This window comes from Schistocerca cancellata, chromosome 2 (assembly GCF_023864275.1).
Source record: "Schistocerca cancellata isolate TAMUIC-IGC-003103 chromosome 2, iqSchCanc2.1, whole genome shotgun sequence".
In the NCBI taxonomy this organism is placed as follows: Eukaryota; Metazoa; Arthropoda; class Insecta; order Orthoptera; family Acrididae; genus Schistocerca; species Schistocerca cancellata.
The window spans coordinates 506352673-506370947 of record NC_064627.1 but is presented as its reverse complement, the minus strand read 5'-3'; the positions used below and the strand labels follow the sequence as shown (position 1 = coordinate 506370947).

Sequence of the window (18275 nt, the reverse complement as noted above, 5' to 3'; positions counted from 1 at the left end):
CGTTTCTTCCAAATCCACAAGAAACAAACGCAAAATAATTTTATTTAAAAAAGCGGATAAAGTGTCACTAGAAGCCTTCCTAAGAGACAATCTCCATTCCTTCCGAACTGACTATGTAAATGTAGACGAGATGTGGCTCAAATTCAAAGATAAAGTAGCAACAGCAATTGAGAGATTCATACCTCATAAATTGGTAAGAGATGGAACTGATCCCCCGTGGTACACAAAACAGGTCCGAACGCTGTTGCAGAGGCAACGGAAAAAGCATGCGAAGTTCAGAAGAACGCGAAATCCCGAAGATTGGCTAAAATTTACGTATGTAAAGTACACAAGCGGCAAGACGCAGTCAATACCTTCGCTGCGCAGTGCCGATCGTACTGTTACCGACGACTGTGCCGCTAAAGCGGAGTTATTGAACGCAGTTTTCCGAAATTCCTTCACCAGGGAAGACGAATGGAATATTCCAGAACTTGAAACACGAACAGCGGCGAGCATGAGTTTCTTAGAAGTAGATACCTTAGGGGTTGCGAAGCAACTCAAATCGCTTGATACGGGCAAGTCTTCAGGTCCAGATTGTATACCGATTAGGTTCCTTTCAGATTACGCTGATACAATAGCTCCCTACTTAGCACTCATATACAACCGCTCGCTCACCGATAGATCTGTACCTACAGATTGGAAAATTGCGCAGGTCGTACCAGTGTTTAAGAAGGGTAGTAGGAGTAATCCATCTAACTACAGACCTACATCATTGACGTCGGTTTGCAGTAGGGTTTTGGAGCATATACTGTATTCAAACATTATGAATCACCTCGAAAGGAACGATCTATTGATACGTACTCAGCATGGTTTCAGAAAACATCGCTCTTGTCCAACGCAGCTAGCTCTTTATTCGCACGAAGTAATGGCCGCTATCGGCAGGGGATCACAAGTTGATTCCGTATTTCTAGATTTCCGGAAAGCATTTGACACCGTTCCTCACAAGCGACTTCTAATCAAGCTGCGGGCCTATGGGGTATCGTCTCAGTTGTGCGACTGGATTCGTGATTTCCTGTCAGGAAGGTCGCAGTTCGTAGTAATAGACGGCAAATCATCGAGTAAAACTGAAGTGATATCAGGTGTTCCCCAGGGAAGCGTCCTGGGACCTCTGCTGTTCCTGATCTATATAAATGGCCTGGGTGATAATCTGAGCAGTTCTCTTAGGTTGTTCGCAGATGATGCTGTAATTTACAGTCTAGTAAGGTCATCCGAAGACCAGTATCAGTTGCAAAGCGATTTAGAAAAGATTGCTGTATGGTGTGGCAGGTGGCAGTTGACGCTAAATAACGAAAAGTGTGAGGTGATCCACATGAGTTCCAAAAGAAATCCGTTGGAATTCGATTACTCGATAAATAGTACAATTCTCAAGGCTGTCAATTCAACTAAGTACCTGGGCGTTAAAATTACGAATAACTTCAGTTGGAAAGACCACATAGATAATATTGTGAGGAAGGCGAGCCAAAGATTGCGTTTCATTGGCAGGACACTTAGAAGATGCAACAAGTCCACTAAAGAGACAGCTTACACTACACTCTTTCGTCCTCTGTTAGAATATTGCTGTGCGGTGTGGGATCCTTACCAGGTGGGATTGACGAAGGACATCGAAAGGGTGCAAAAAAGGGCAGCTCGTATTGTATTATCACGTAATAGGGGAGACAGTGTGGCAGATATGATACGCGAATTGGGATGGAAGTCATTACAGCAAAGACGTTTTTCGTCGCGGCGAGATCTATTTACGAAATTTCAGTCACCAACTTTCTCTTCCGAATGCGAAAATATTTTGTTGAGCCCAACCTACATAGGTAGGAATGATCATCAAAATAGAATAAGAGAAATCAGAGCTCGAACAGAAAAGTTTAGGTGTTCGTTTTTCCCGCCCCTTGTTAGGGAGTGGAATGGTAGAGAGATAGTATGATTGTGGTTCGATGAACCCTCTGCCAAGCACTTAAATGTGAATTGCAGAGTAGTCATGTAGATGTAGGTGTACTGGAGGCGGAGATGACGTTGGCGTCGCATTTCCAGCGACTCTTGTCGTTGGCCTCTGTCGATACTCTCATAACATCTATGCCACATGGCGTGCTGGCGCCAGCGTACACCAGCACAATAGAGCCATAAATAGAAGCAGAATGGCACCTACCGTTCTATGTAGTATCAGGCACTGGCTGCAGACACCAACATACCTGCGTCTGTTGCTATGTGACTCCATTACAAGATGTTTCTCGCAGACAGAGGGGCTGAACACCACTATGTCACATAGCTCACCATTTCTTTGCACACATTATGACTACTACTTCATACACTAGAATCACGGGCACCTATCATGACTGGCGGGCAAGAACCGCCACTTCTTGCCTTTCCAACTGGCCGCTATATCGCTGTATCCCAAACCAAGACAAATATCTCGCTCGAATCTTTGACATAATGCTTATGAAAGTTATGAAGGGTGTAGGTATGATAATGTCAACCATGGCACATATGCCTCCCCCCCCCTCCCCACGCCTCAATTCCTGATCATGACTTCTTTACTTACTGGATTGGTGCCTGGGTTAATCTGCAAGAGGTGACCAGGGATCTCCCTTACTTTTTGCAGACCTGACAAAGTTAAAAAAAATCGGTTTTATAACAGTTTAGAAAGACATAAGGTTTTTAGTAATTTTATCAGCTGCATTACTAAAGATCTGATTTTTTTTTCAAACACCTTATCTCCAACCTATCAGAGGGAGTATTATAGGACAAACGTTACAGGTCTACCGCGATAGCCATCTGGCGATAGGACAGGTAAAACTAGGAAAATTAGCAGACTCATTATCCGCGCTCGGAGAAAGACAGCAGTTCTAAACTGCCTTGAATCCGCGCGTGCACACTGTACTGTCCTTATTGACATCTGTGGCCAGCACGTACCTTCAGGTGCTCATATTGGTGCTTTTACTTGTTTTTCAGCGATTAAACTTTCATAAGTGCAGTATTTAAGGAAAAGCAACATTTTTTGCCGGTAGACTTTCTTCTACACAAGCTGTTTGCAAAAAATCGTTCTTAGTACCAGTACTGATTACTTCGTATTCCAGAAATGGAATGGACTAAACAAGTGTTAAGCGTCCTATCGCTGTCGAAGATAGGTGTCTGATCCTCACGACCCTCTTTATCACAACAAGGCATGCTGGCAGTCGTTTATTTCTAAGTAAACATACATAAACTTTACATGTGTGATCTTCAATTTGTATAGGTAGCGCCTTAATAGACGAAAGTTCACGTTTGATTTGATTGCATGCCAGAAAGGAGAAAGTGGCAGTAGTTGGTGAGAGAGTTCCTTCATACAATGAATAAACGAATGGGTTAATTCTTACTTCCGACTAGTTGAAATTGCCTCCTACATTACTGTGTCACTTCAGCAAATTCCTTCCTGTATCATCAACAATCCACGTCCATTCTCACGAAATTCAGAAATTCCTGTGGATTTTTGGGCATGAGTTCCTTCATTAATAGGGAATATGTGCTCCTGCTTTCGTCCCTTCTTACCAGCCAGCGGCGAACTCAATAACGTCTGGCTCTTCACCGTCGTCGCCTTCTAATCCTGTGGGTTATAGAAAAAATCAAATGGCCCTGAGCACTATGGGACTTAACATCTGAGATCATCAGTCCCCTGGACTTAAAACTACTTAAACCTAACTAACCTAAAGACATCAAACACATCCGTGCCCGAAGCATGATTCGAACCTGCGACCGTAGCAGCAGCGCGGTTCCGAACTGAAGTGCCTAGAACCGCTCGGCCACAACGGCCGGCCAGTGGGCTATAGACATTGCCAGGTCAATGGTTCCAGAAACAACTTGTCCTACATGTACAAAATTTTGTATAAACGTAAATTAAACGTACACTTGTGTAACGAAGTGTCATAATATAAAAGGAATAATTGGTCCATAATTCAGAACAGTAATAACGAAATTCCTTGATAGCTACCTACATAAGAGACCAACAGCTATTTATTCGTAATAAATAGGAACCTCGAGCGCTCAGAAATTTTTAATTCAAATGAACGACTTTACAAGAAATCAAACATCCCCATTCGAATTTCAAGTCTTATTTCTGTCTAGCGCGCATGCGCGGATTCGCGCCGTTAACATCCTGCGTGTATCGTATTATCGGGCGACCAGTCTGTAATTCCAAACATGTAAGATTGGGGCGTTGCTGCAGACGTGTACTCCTTAGATGCACCGCGTAATATGGACTTTAGGGTTTTGCTACAGCGTTTTATTATTTTTGAATTCAAATTGATGAGCAGTTTTAATGTTTCTTCTGGTTTTCCTCCATTGGGCAGTCAGTTGAGGTGGTGCGATCCACTTCAGCAACAGATCATTAATAGACCAAGTGGTGTTGTGGGGTGGCGGGTGGAATAATAGAATAAATGTTTTGTATTTATGCTGTTGTTTGCCGTTCTCAACACTGGCTCTCTAACTACAATATTGGCAACCAGAAAGTGATTAGCAAAACGTGAAGCCTGTAATTAGAATTCCTAGTGCCCACTTCATCTAAGAAATACATTTATAGCTACAGCTTATAGCTCTGAGGAATTAGGAGATTGTCTGGGATTCATAATCAAAAAACCATTCTCTCTAAAATGTTCACTATATTCTGAAAGTCACAGACCAAAAAGAATCCACACAATCCAACTACCAGAGCAGTTCAGAGTCTAATGCGCTGATGCAACTATAACTGTTCAAATTAAATGTTTAAGTGAATGCTTGGCATAATTTGATGATAATGTTCATCAAACGCCACGCTAATAATGGTAGAATGTCTGTCCTGCGGCGGCACGTGAAAATACGACATACGCAAACTAAAGATAGATCATTAACGTCATCCCAAAATTAACACTTCACTCGAAAACGATTTCATGGTTACGCGTATCCCGAGTAACTTATTACTGCATCCGAGGCTGTTTATATCAACGATACCGACGCGACGCGACTCCCGGCACAGGTGGTGCGCTAATCAGCGTCTGGAGAGAACTGGGGCCTTCTTCTCTCGCGCAGCGTTCTCACATATAAAGCCGCAGTGTGGACGGCTAAGGGAACGCCTGATCAAATCTGCTCTCCCGACTAGCAGCTGGGCTAGTAATGCACCACTTTAAGTTAACAAATAAATCATTGCTTCCTTTGCTGATGGCCAATGAAGCTTTCAATTTAATTGTGCAATCAGCACACAAGTAGGTAATCATAATAAAAGTCTGATGTGGCTAAGTCAAATATTTTGGGCGAGAGAATTAATTTAATTACACTACACGCAGTAGACGAGCTCTGAACTTGCTCTTTGGAGGTATGCTATAGCTATAGTTTTATAGTTATTCTGTTGAAACTTCTTATATTTTTATGATTATAGCGGATCTCCCTTCTACTTAAATTTAAACATCCTAGCTTTATTTATTTGCCTATTTAATCTGTCTTGCTTCCTTAATTTCTAAGACAAAAACCAGAAAATCATGAATTTCAACTTAAATTTTAATTTGTGAGATCCAGAATACTGTTTCTACTAAATTATTATGCGAAAGGAATCTAAATATAAATTTTTAAGTTTCTAGCTCTTTTCTGTTGCGCCAATGATTTTTACAGAAAAACATCCAAATTTCGAAAATGGTTAAAGTTATTGAACTGATATCCAACACATATTGATTTTGTATTACTCCTGACATGCTAGAAACGTTTCAGGTTATTTAGTTCATTTTAAAGTATTGCGCAATATTTATGAAGTCAGAGCTAGTTACAGCGGACTAGGCTGGCACACAATGGAAAGACTGATGTGAATTTTATAAGGCGTGAGTATGCTGCTTCCCTACAGTGTGGTCATTCGAAAACTCGAGAGGAATTCGGTAGGTTTGGATTTAAGGCTTTCATGCTTAGCGTTTTAAAGGCTAATATCTATCAAGGGAGTAAACGATTCCATCCCCTCTGATCCTTACTATGATTGGCTGTCAATGTGGCCCTTAAATTCTTATTAATGTATACCTGTGGGAGGGATTGGAATAGCAGTGAGTTGTACATCTACGTACATACTCCGCAAGCCACCGTACGGTGCATGGTGGAGGGCCCGTGTACTAGTACTATTACTACTACTAGTACTACTACTACTACTTCTAGTACTAGTACTAGTTATTTCCTTTCCTTTTCCAATCGCAAATAGAGAGCGAGGGAAAAACGGCTGTCTAAAAGCATCGTCACGAGCCATAATTTCTCGCGTCTTATCTTTATGGTCCTTACGTGAAATGTGCGCTGCGAGAATTAGGATCGTTCTGCAGTCGGCCTCAAATACCGGTTCTCTAAATTTCCGCAATATTGCCTTGCGAAAAGGGCGTCATCTTCCCTCCAGAGATTCCCATTCGAGTTAAAGAAGCGCCATCGTAATACTTGCGTGCTAATCAAACCTACCAGTAACAAGTCTAGCAACACATCTAGAATTCCTTCGATGTCTCCCCTTAATCCGAAATAGTGCGGATTCCAAACACTAGAACGGCACTCAGGAATGGATCGCACTAGCGTTCTATACGCGGTCTCCTTTATGGACGAGCTACACTTTCCCAAAATTCTCCAAATAAGACAAAATCGAGCATTCGCTTTCCATACTGCCAATCTGACGTGGTCATTGCATTTCATATCGCTCTGCAAATTACGCCTACATAAAAAATCTATGTAACTGTGTCAAGTAGCACACCACTATCGCTGTCTTCTAACATTACGGGATTGTTTTTCCTTCTCGTCCGCACTAACTTACGTTTTTCTACATTTAGAGCAAGCTGCCCGTCATCGCAACAACTAGAAATTTTGTCTAAGTCACTCAACAAAGACACCTTCCCGTACACCGCAGCGTCATCAGCAAGCAGTCGTAAATTGCTGCTCCCCCCTGTCCGTGAGATATTTTGTGTATATAGAGAATAAGAGCAGTCCTATCACACTTTCATAGGGGATTCTTGACGATACCCTTGTCCTGATGAACACTCGTCATGGAGAAAAACGTACTGGGTTCTGTGACTTAAAAAGTGTTCGAGCCACTTATCTGGGAATCTATTCCGTATGCTCGTAACTTCGTCAACTGTCTGCAGAGAGGCGCCGTGTCAAACGCTTTACGCAAATCTAAGACTATAGAATCTACCTGTTGCCCTCCATCAATGGTTTGTAGGATACCATGTGAAAAAAGAGCAAGCTGTGTTGATTTGTGGACAGTACCTTTCGTGCCTCAAGGAAATTTATTATATTAGAACTCAGAATGTGTTCTGATTTTTTCTGTTGTGGAATCCCCATGCCAATACAAAATTGTTTGAACCCATGGAAAGTAAAGTACACTACTGGCCATTAAAATTGCTACACCACGAAGATGACGTGCTACAGACGCAAAATTTAACCGACAGGAAGAAGATGCTGTGATTTGCAAATGATTAGCTTTTCAGAGCAATCACGTGCTGACATGAGGAAAGTTTCCAACTGATTTCTCATACACAAACAGCAGTTGACCGGCGTTGCGTGATGAAACGTTGTTGTGATGCCTCGTGTAAGGAGGAGAAATGCGTACCATCACGTTTCCGACTTTGATAAAGGTCGGATTGTAGCCTATCGCGATTGCGGTTTATCATATCGCGACATTGCTGCTCGCGTTGGTCGAGATCCAATGATTGTTAGCAGAGTATGGGATCGGTGGGTTCAGGAAATACGGAACGCCGTGCTGGATCCCAACGGCCTCGTATCACTAGCAGTCGAGTTGACAGGCATCTTACCCGCGTGGCTGTAACGGATCGTGCAGCCACGTCTCGATCCCTGAGTCAACAGATGGGGACGTTTGCAAGACAACAACCATCTGCACGAACAGTTCGACGACGTTTGCAGCAGCATGGGCTATCAGCTCGGAGACCATGGCTGCGGTTACCCTTGACGCTGCATCAGAGACAGGAGCGCCTGCGAAGGTGTACTCAACGACGAACCTGGGTGAACGAATGGTAAAACGTCATTTTTTCGGATGAATCCAGGTTCTCTTTACAGCATCATGATGGTCGCATCCGTGTTTGGCGACATCGCGGTGAACGCACATTGGAAGCGTGTATTCATCATCGCCATACTGGCGTATCACCCGGCGTGATGGTATGGGGTGCCATTGGTTACACGTCTCGGTCACCTCTTGTTCACATTGACGGCACTTTGAACAGTGGACGTTAACATTTCAGATGTGTTACGACCCGTGACTCTACCCTACATTTCAGCAGGATAATGCACGACCGCATGTTGCAGGTCCTGTACTGGCCTTTCTGGATACAGAAAATGTTCGACTGCTACCCTGGCCAGCACATTCTCCAGATCTCTTACCCGATTGAAAACGTCTGGTCAATGGTGGCCGAGCAACTGGCTCGTCACAATACGCCAGTCACTACTCTTGATGAACTGTGGTATCGTGTTGAAGCTGCATGTGCAGCCGTACCTGTACACGCCATCCAAGCTCTGTTTGACTCAATGCCCAGGCATATCAAGACCGTTATTATGGCCAGAGATGGTTGTTCTGAGTACTGATTTCTCAGGATCTATGCACCCAAATTACGTGAAAATATAATCACATGCCAGTTCTAGTATAATATATTTGTCCAATGAATACCCGTGTATCATCTGCATTTCTTCTTGGTGTAGCAATTTTAATGGCCAGTAGTGTAGGTAGCATTGTCTCTTACTGTGGGAGTCCCAAAAACACTAAAAATATTTTGTAGATTATAAATTTAGTGTGTGTGGTAGCAACCATTATCGGAAAAGGCCAAAGTGAACCTCGTCAAAGCGTCCACGCACACCAACCGTTCTCTACTTTGACCTACCTGGGGCCAACAAAATGTTTAAAAAAATCTTTTTAGTAATGGGCGATCAACTGGCTTCAATGAAAATAAGCCTACCCTGATATTTTCAGGTGGTCTGCACATAGTAGACACATTAAAATTCTCTATTCGTGTCTTAATGTCTTTATCTGTTCTTTTCCAAACGAATTGTTGCCTGATTTTGGCCCTCGTTTTGTAAATGTCTCAATGCCACGCCATCAGTGGTTCGTGAAAATAAATAAAGAGGTCACTAATTCCGGCAGATTCACTATCTGTCACACTGCATGCAACAACAAACCACGTTATCTTTAATTAAATAAGGCTTAACACACTGTCCGTTCGGTACTCTATCTTTGATTTTGACCGAATATTCAACAATATTTTAATATTCTCTAACGTCTCTAAGCAGTTGTGGAAACTCAGTTATTACTTAACTGATAGGTTGAATTTCCCCGGATACAGTGAGCTCATTGTGTGGTAACTATTATCCAATTCACGTTCAAAATTCAAATGACTCCAAGCACTATGGGACTTAACATCTGAGGTCATCAGTCCTCTAGACTTAGAACTACTTAAACCTAACTAACCTAAGGACATCACACACATCCATGCCCGAGGCAGGATTCGAACCTGCGACCGTAGCAGCAGCGCGGTTCCGGACTGAAGCGCCTAGAACCGCTCGGCCACAGCGGCCGCCAATTCACGCTCAAACATTGGGCTCTGTCCATCAATTATTAGATTATTCAATCCCTCAGTATAATGCACCTGGAACTGAAAAACCAAGCGTGATTCTCCCTGTCTTTCGTGGACGATCAGGGCCCAACTTAAAACCAGGTTGTCGGTTTAAAGAGTACATAGAGTGTGTCCAAGATGGTATTTGAATTTCTAGATTCCGAACAGTCTGCCAACGCTTGCAATCCAAATCATACACAGAATATCACTTTCGAAATCGTTCAGTCTTCTGGGAGCATAAACAATCGGACTTCTTCTCTCTTTGCTTTTTTGTTTAAAATAGTCCTTATTCTTACAGCCAGAGCACCAGTCTGGAATGTAAATGTCGGATTAAAACCAGTAAGTATCAGAACAGGTGTTGTCATTAAACGCCTGCTTTAACGCCATAAAAGATGCTTCTCTAGAGGGACACCGTCCAAACGTTCATCCTTTTCTGCACAATTTGTTCGATTGTGGAGACTTATCTGCAAAACTCGGAATAAATTAACGAAATAAATTGGCCATACCAGTTAACCTAGGAACCGCCTTCCTATCCTTAGGGATCGGGGACTTACAAATTGCTTTAACACGATCTGGATCAACGGTTATGCCCTCAGTCCCGGTTATTTTTTCTAAGAGACGCCGTCAGACTTAACTTTGCGTGGATTCACAATTAATCTGGCTCTCCTCAGTCTCTAAAAGACTCACACAAACGGAGGAAATGCTTACCCTTAGGCCACTAAATTGTCTGTATAGTGATAAACAAACTGGAACTTAAAGTCGGAAAATTTGCTGTCCATCAATTGAGAAACTACGGACGCGCCAGTAGAGAGTCCAAAATGGACTTTATAGGATTTAGAGATGTTCCAGTTTTGGCAAACTCTGTAATAGATTTTGAAATTTCAGGAAGGGGGATCTGATTGTATGTCTGATCCAAATCCAATGTGGTATATAACCTTGCTCCATTAAACCACCCGAAGCAGGAGTGTAGGTCCGGTAGAGACAATGAAGGGGAGAAGACGGTATGTGACGTAACCCGATTTCCCAGAAACTTCTCTCAGTGGAAGAGGAGCCAAAATAAGCAAATATGAGTCTCAGCTTATCCGTAGATACTCGACTGTTTCTGCGGAAACGACCGTTGTAGAATTTCGACGCCATTTAGATGCCTTTTAGTGCGCCACAAGTTCAGCCCAGCTGGTGACATGGTGGCCAATGTTGCGGCCTCTCACTTTCGCGTCCCATGTTCGAAACCCGATAATTTTTTTTATTTATTTTATTTTTTTTCATTTAGCTACCTACGCCCTTAGAAAGTTACTATACGAAAGTTCCTTATCATGTTAGCGGATGCAAGGGCATTATATTAATTGTAAAATTACAACTGGGTTTCACACTAAATGTCATACATTTATTATACAGTATATGTGTGTATGGTATCATGTATTAGAAACTTTTAAAATTCTCATATTCTTGTATTTCATTCTTATTTCAATCCTTGATTCTTAAATTTTTTTCTTGTGTTTATTCGTCAGGAAGATTTATTGCATTCCCTTGGATGACGTCGATTGTAGAAACATTCAAACCATATAAATTCTGAACACGACAAGAATCGCGCGATGGCAGGTTTACCACAGCGACGCTTGTTGGTATGATTCTCACTCGGCAAAGAAACTTCGTTAACTTTGCCAAAGGTTTCACGCGTTGGTAATAATTTTGCGGCGCACCACGTATCATCTTTCCGAAAACGGGCGCTTGTTACCGTTTATGAATCAATATACACTACAGGAATTTCACTGAAAACAATTTCAAATATTTTATCGTTCATTTATTTTTATTTCTTTTTCTTTTCTTTAAATTCCTTCAGCAGAGATAGAATTAGTAGACGAATAAGGACAACGATAGTTCTGTATGTACTGGAAAACATTAGCGTACTAAGCTACTATGGATATGAGTAGATAAATGAAAAACAAAAATAAAAATAATAGTCGGGTTTCGAGCATGGAGCGCGAAGCTGTGAAGCCGCACGCAAGCCACGCTTCTATTGGACTGATTCCTCGTTAAAAGGCACGTAAATTACCTCGAAAACTTTGACGTTCGTTTTTTTCAGAAACGGTGAATACCTATGGATAAGCCACTGAGAGAATTTTCTGATAAATCGGGTTATGGCACTTGCCGTGTTCTCCTCGTGAGCATAAAATAACCTACATTTTCCCCATTTTGGTTTGGTATCAGGATTATGGATGAGACACAAAGTGATTTTGAAGGATGAGTGATCACTTGCAGTAATATGCTGTCAGTCAACTGTTCTAATGTCTTCATTCTGGGATATTATCAGTCAATTCAGTATTATACTCCAATATTATAGTAATCCCAAACTGGGGGGTTAACGTATTCGACTTTTTATACCGATTGAGTTCCTATATTTAGGTGCCCCAATTGTTCTTCTAATACATTTTCTCCATCCTTTCCTTACTTAGAATTTGTAATAACCGCTGCACCCAAACATTTGTGGTTATAAATAAACTCTTTTTTGGTTTAAATTTAAAGGAAAATTTACTTACTATCACTCCGGTTAGTAACTAGACTGGCTCTGGATATAAGGTTGGACCGCAAAGTACCATTAGTTGCCAAATTATTACGTCACAAATGTTAACTTCCCATATAAATACTTCTATTCTAGCTTTTACCAAAACCACCCATTTGACCCGCATATTAGATTGATTTGCCACTATATACTGCACTGCTTCTTGTCTCAACTTATCACATTATAATCATTTTGAATCAAGTAGTGCACAAACTGGATCATTATTAACAGCATAACGAACTGCGCAAACTGCCTTTCCCTCATTCTGCTTTCTTTGCAGTAATTCTCAAAACTCCAGATCCAATTCCTTCTGCAGACAGTTATTACTTGTACTCCGTATCACGACAATCCTAACACGTTACTTTTTTCTTACGTTTCTTCTGAGTATAGAAGTCAATCCCCAACTTCTTGTTGGAGGCTCTCTGTACTGATGATATGTATTACTACAGCTAAAACACTTCCCATTCAGACTTCTCCCATTTTCTTTTTCTCGATGACCATTTCCCCTCCCTCCCCCCCCCCCCCTCCTCCTCATTACTTGAATATTGTGCACTAAATCATATAACTGCACAAAGTGTTAGAAAATTTACAAAAAATAGTTCTTTGTCTACCTATGAGCCTTAAAAGATTAAAAATGTATTATACAGTTTGTTTTTCAGGATATGGTGGACACAACAGGAATGCACTTTCTCTGACTCCCTGCATGTATTTAATAACTGACTCATGAGAACCCTGTTCTCTACCATATCCGTTGTAAACGAGTTACTGCAATGCCTGAGTGGAACATTTCGACGCATTTCAGCCCTAAACTGATTTACTGTATTCCCTTCTTGTACTGCCACTAAAACACTTTTCAGTAAATCCCCTTTTACTGCAGCAGCTTGTTCTTCTTCTTCTTCTTGCCTTTGGTCTCTTTAGGACGACAGGAAGACCCTACAAGGATTGCAGTTTTATCTTCTCATCCCAAAACTTCTTTATCCTTTCTCTTCTTCTCTCCCACTCTCCTTCGGCCGTCTTCAGTATCTTCTTCACTTATATTCTTCACTGGTGACTATCAGTCCTCTATTGTCGATTTCTGGCACATCGGTCGGTGCACACTTGCTTTTCCACTTCTGCTTTCCTTGCACCTTGTTCCCCAATTTCGCCCAGTTGTTCAACAACCCGCTTTGTTCCTGTCTTTCCTCTGGTCCTATCCGTAGTTACCCATATTCTTTTTGTCATTCTATCCATATTCATCCCTATCAGATGTCTAGCAATACTTACCCTTTTCCATCTCTCCTGATACTCTCCTCACGCTCCGGTATAATTCTTACCTAAGTTTTTGCATCCATCTCTAACCACCTCTATTAAGACCTAGTATTTTCCTCAGTGTTTTTCTCTCTTCTTCCCCCAGTTGTTCTGCACTATTTCTTCCTAGTGTTATCATCTCAGCTGCAGGTAGTACTGTGTGCCTCACAACTGCATTTTAATGTCTGATCCTTGCATCTGTTAATATTTTCTTTTTATTGAATATGTCTTTGGTCATGCACAAGACGGACCTCGTGTTCGTTGTCATGTATTAATCCCTCATAGCTTCATATGATGAAATGTGTGTGAATTCCTAAGGGACCAAAGTGCTGTGGTCATCGTTCCCTAGACGTACACACTACTTAAAGTAACTTATGCTAAGAACAACACAGACACATCCATGCCCGATGGACGACTCGAACCTCCGGCGGGAGGGGCCATGCCCGTGACATGGAGCGGTGGCCGCGCGGCCCTCATAGCTCCCGGTTCTTCCTGTTATATATGTTCTCCCAAATATTTAAATTTGTCTTCTGGTGCTTTCCTATTTCAAGAGGTATACAATGTCTTTGTCTTGTTATAAGCGATCCTTGCGTAGGTTGTCGAGTTATATCTTCGCGACTTCTTCGGTCTCACTTACTTCTGCTGTGTCATCCACGAAGACTAAGCAGTCCCTATGGGCTCTATCGTCTTCTTGTCCCTCGTGTATTCCTATGCACTACCTGTTCACTCTATCCAGTGCTATGAACAAAATTGGTGACAGTCCATCTCCCTGTTTGATATCTGTCGTGATCTCAAACTCTTCCGATTATGCTCCTCTGAAACTAACCCTTGCCTTTGCGGCTGTTAGAATTCCCGCTGTCAATTCTCATAGAGTGCCGTCTAGTTCTGTGGTCTTCAGATTTCTTCGAAAAGTCTATAGATGGATGGACTCATAAGCCTTCGCAAAGTTCACTACTGTCTTTTGGTTTTTAAGGCTCTACGTTCTATTAGTTGTTTAAGGGTAAACACACCCTAAGACAAAAAAGAAAAGCGCAGCACCAGGAAGGAATTACCCGAACACGACGGAAACTGGTAGATACAGTGTACATGTGGAGACAAACAAATGATTACAATTTCAGAAAAAACTGAATGATTTATTCAAGAGGAAGAGCTTCACAAATCGGGGAAGTCAACAACGCATTGGTCCACCTCTGGCCCATATGCAAGCAGTTATTCGGGTTGGCGTTTGTTGATAAAGTTGTTCGATGTTTTCCTGAGGGATATCATGCCATGTTCTGTCGAATTGGCGTCATACACCGTTAAAATCCCGAGCTGATTCGAGGACCATGCCTGTAACGCTCCAAACGGGATCAGCTGGGGAGAGATCCGGCAACCTTGCTAGCCATGGTAGAGCTTGGCAAGCACGAAGAAAGGGAGTAAAAAATTTCACCGTGTCCAGGTGTGCATTGTCTTGCTGAAATGTGAGCCCAGGATGGCTTTCCATGAAAAGTAACAAGGTATCGCCATCGTACCGCTGTTCTGTAAGGATGCCGCAGATGACAATCAAGGGGGTCCTGCTATGAAAAGAAACGGTACCCCAGACCATGTGGGGCCCTATGGTGGACGATAATCACTTTTGTAACCCACCACTGTCCAGGGCGTTTCCAGACAAGTCTTCGAACTGTAATCTCACTGACTGAAGCAGAATTGCCTACAGGTGACCAATGAAAACGTGTCTGGAGACGCCCTGGAAAGTGGAGAGATACCAACCTTACTGTTGCCTGCCACAAGCGGAAACTTTCGGTATCAGTTATATGGAAAGTGTTAATCCGTGTCAACTGTGATGACAAAATCTATTTTAATAAGATTTCAGACTGTTATTTCTTTTGTCATTGTGTTTCACAATGTCAAAAAAAGGTATTGTGATAACATACATCCACCAAAACAAAAGAAACACATAACGTAAGATTGGATTTGGACACGCGTAGTGAAATTTCGAAACGGTGCTCTTAGTCACTGCACTACCAATGCAGCTGATTTCACGACGTGCGAGTAGTCTGATGAGGTCGCGTGGAAACTTTGACCGTCAGTTTCACGGAAACTGTTGCCTGTTGGTATCTAAGCCAAAATGGTTGCCTTTTATTTTCATCCTATCACCCTGCGAGTTTTCACCATGTCAGGGAGCAACCTAAGGCGGGTTTCACTCTTCAGCTTGGGATTGTGCTTTCTAATCAAGAGGGTGAGAAAAACACACTGGAGAGCACATGTGATTCATATAAAACTGTGTGCCCGACCGAGACTCGAACTCGGGACCTTTGCCTTTCGCGGGCAAGTGCTCTACCATCTGAGCTACCGAAGCACGACTCACGCCCGGTACTCACAGCTTTACTTCTGCCAGTATCTCGTCTCATACCTTCCAAACTGTGAGTACCGGGCGTGAGTCGTGCTTCGGTAGCTCATATGGTAGAGCACTTGCCCGCGAAACGCAAAGGTCCCGAGTTCGAGTCTCGGTCGGGCACACAGTTTTAATCTGCCAGGAAGTTTCATATCAGCGCACACTCCGATGCAGAGTGAAAATCTCATTGTATAATTCATATACGTTTCATTCAGACATATCAGACCAAAAGACCCCTTCAGATAAAACCTACAATCGGAATATAATGTCATCAAGTGCTGCCTTCCAAATCTTCTCAAAATTTGTAATAAATAAATTATGCTTTTAGCCTCTCCATAGTGTGTTATACAGTGAGGGAACCTCCATATTTGATGATAAACTGCTTATAATGTTGAGAACATATGATCTGTTGTTGTCTTCATGCTCTTAAGGAGAAGCAAGCTGTGTCCGTTTTTGCTGCCAAAGTCAAGTGTAAGAACGTTAAAACAGCATTAACTTCAAAACACTTGTCACAGTAAGCCACTGTTTGCAGTTATCTATTTGACACCTCAGTCTAGTTTTGCTGTTGAAACAATTAATACCAAACAACTTTCAGTAAGACATAACAACAAAATTAGTAATGACAATAGTGTTGGCAATTTTGGATTTTTAGCACTGACCCAATTAACTTAATGTTTTATCATTCCCTACAGTCTTGAAAGATTGGTGCACCACAGCGATTTGATTCTGAAGTCTTTCTCGCTATTTTTCAGGTAGGAGATACAGTCAAGATCCATTCCAAAGACCTGAACAACACCTTCAATCGGCGTTTCGATGACATCTCGGCGACAATCTTGGATAACCAGACAGGCGCTTTGGCGAACCTGAGCTCAAAGATCGAGCAGGAGATCAGCCAGGTGTGGCGCCAGATCGGCACCATGTACAACCAGCTGTCCGCCTCCACCACGGCGCTGGATCGGCTGCAGCAGCAGACGGAGCAGTACGTCAACGGCAGCCTCCACACCATGGACAGCATGGAGGGCAAAGTCGGGGAGATCACCAGCCGGATGAGCGTCGTCGACGACAACCTCAACTACCTGCTCAAGCGACTCGCTTTCGTCGGCTCCGAGTTCAACGATGTCAAACAAGGGCTAGGGGAAGCTCTGGAAAACATCAGGTCGAGCTTCCTCGAAGCACAGAACAAGATAAAAGAACTCAGTCCAGGACCCCATGAAATCCCGGATAGGAATCTGAACCTCGGTCAACAAAATGCCAAGTAACACTGCTACATGATGACTATCACATCAAACATTGCGTCAAGTTTATGTAGTAACCTTGAAGAATGAATGGTGGTTTTTACTGTCGGAAACAAAGTCAGGAAAAATTACCACCAGACACAGAATTAATGGCTCTTTTGAGCTCCTGTGAAGATACCAGCGTTAGTACTCCACTGTAGGGCCACATGTATCACTGCAATCTAACTTTAACGTAGTATTTTTGTAAATATTTATGTGACTTGTCTTTATGTAGAGTGACAGGCAAGATTTCTTACAATAATTTTTATTGAACTCACAAACAGTTAACAGGTGCAACTTATTATAGCCGTAAATATTCCATTTTTGGTTTGTACTTACCATATAATTTCGGAGGAGATAAGACTTTAGCTTTTTAGTAGCATGCAACAGCTCCAGTCTCTGTATTCTCTCAGAGATGCCTTAACCTCAATCAAAACTGTGCAGGTGCACTGTGAAGAAGACTTCATTATTCTAACAGTTATATAACATCTGATGTCCTAAATGTGAATGGCTTGTGATTTGTAAAGCCCTGCTCATATGTAGAAAATATTCTGTCTACAATTGTCCTTCAAGACTTCATGTACAGTGCAATTTGAGCTGAGATAAATAAACTCCACTGGACATGTTTATTTGTAATGATTTATGGAACATATACAAACATCTTCCAAAATATGTTAACTAATCCAACAGACCTGTTACAACAGACCTGTTACAAAATGACAATACAATAAATCTTCATAAGCGGAGCGTTATCAAACTGACTTTCTTCCAGCAAAAATTCTGGCATGTGATTTTTCTTTCAAGTTAGTTGTCCTCAAAAATTCAATTAGGCCTTTTGCATTTTTCTTGCCTGTTTTCGTACCTTTATTAACGGAAAGCAAATCCTATAACAGTTTTGTTTAAGAAGTTTGTTACTAATTGTCAAAGTGACACACATAACTAACAGTAGCTGACATTGTTGTAGGTGCACTTTTTGCAGTAATGCGTTGGTCTACCAGCGCCGGCACGGTAGCTCAGCATTTTCCGTCAGGGGACAGGCCACACTCAAATAGATCGAAGAAAGAAGCTGGTAATGAGCGTGTCTGGAAACAGGAAGGTCGCGGGATCGAATCCCGGTCGATCCACGGAGTTTTTCAATTTGCGTTTAAACTAGTATTCTACTGTCAGTGATGTGAAGA

General features: G+C 42.1%; 1 protein-coding gene across 2 annotated transcripts in view; it reads left to right on the top strand.

The window, feature by feature from the left end:
• LOC126162048 (myosin-13) overlaps positions 1–17726 on the top strand; it is a 320343-nt gene extending 302617 nt beyond the window's left edge. For both annotated transcript variants that reach the window (XM_049918288.1, XM_049918289.1), the window contains exon 8: positions 16576–17726. In XM_049918288.1, coding sequence (XP_049774245.1) covers positions 16576–17082 — 507 coding nt within the window. In that variant the 3' untranslated portion in view covers positions 17083–17726. The remainder of the gene's footprint in view (positions 1–16575) is intronic.
• The last annotated feature ends 549 nt before the right edge of the window (positions 17727–18275 follow it).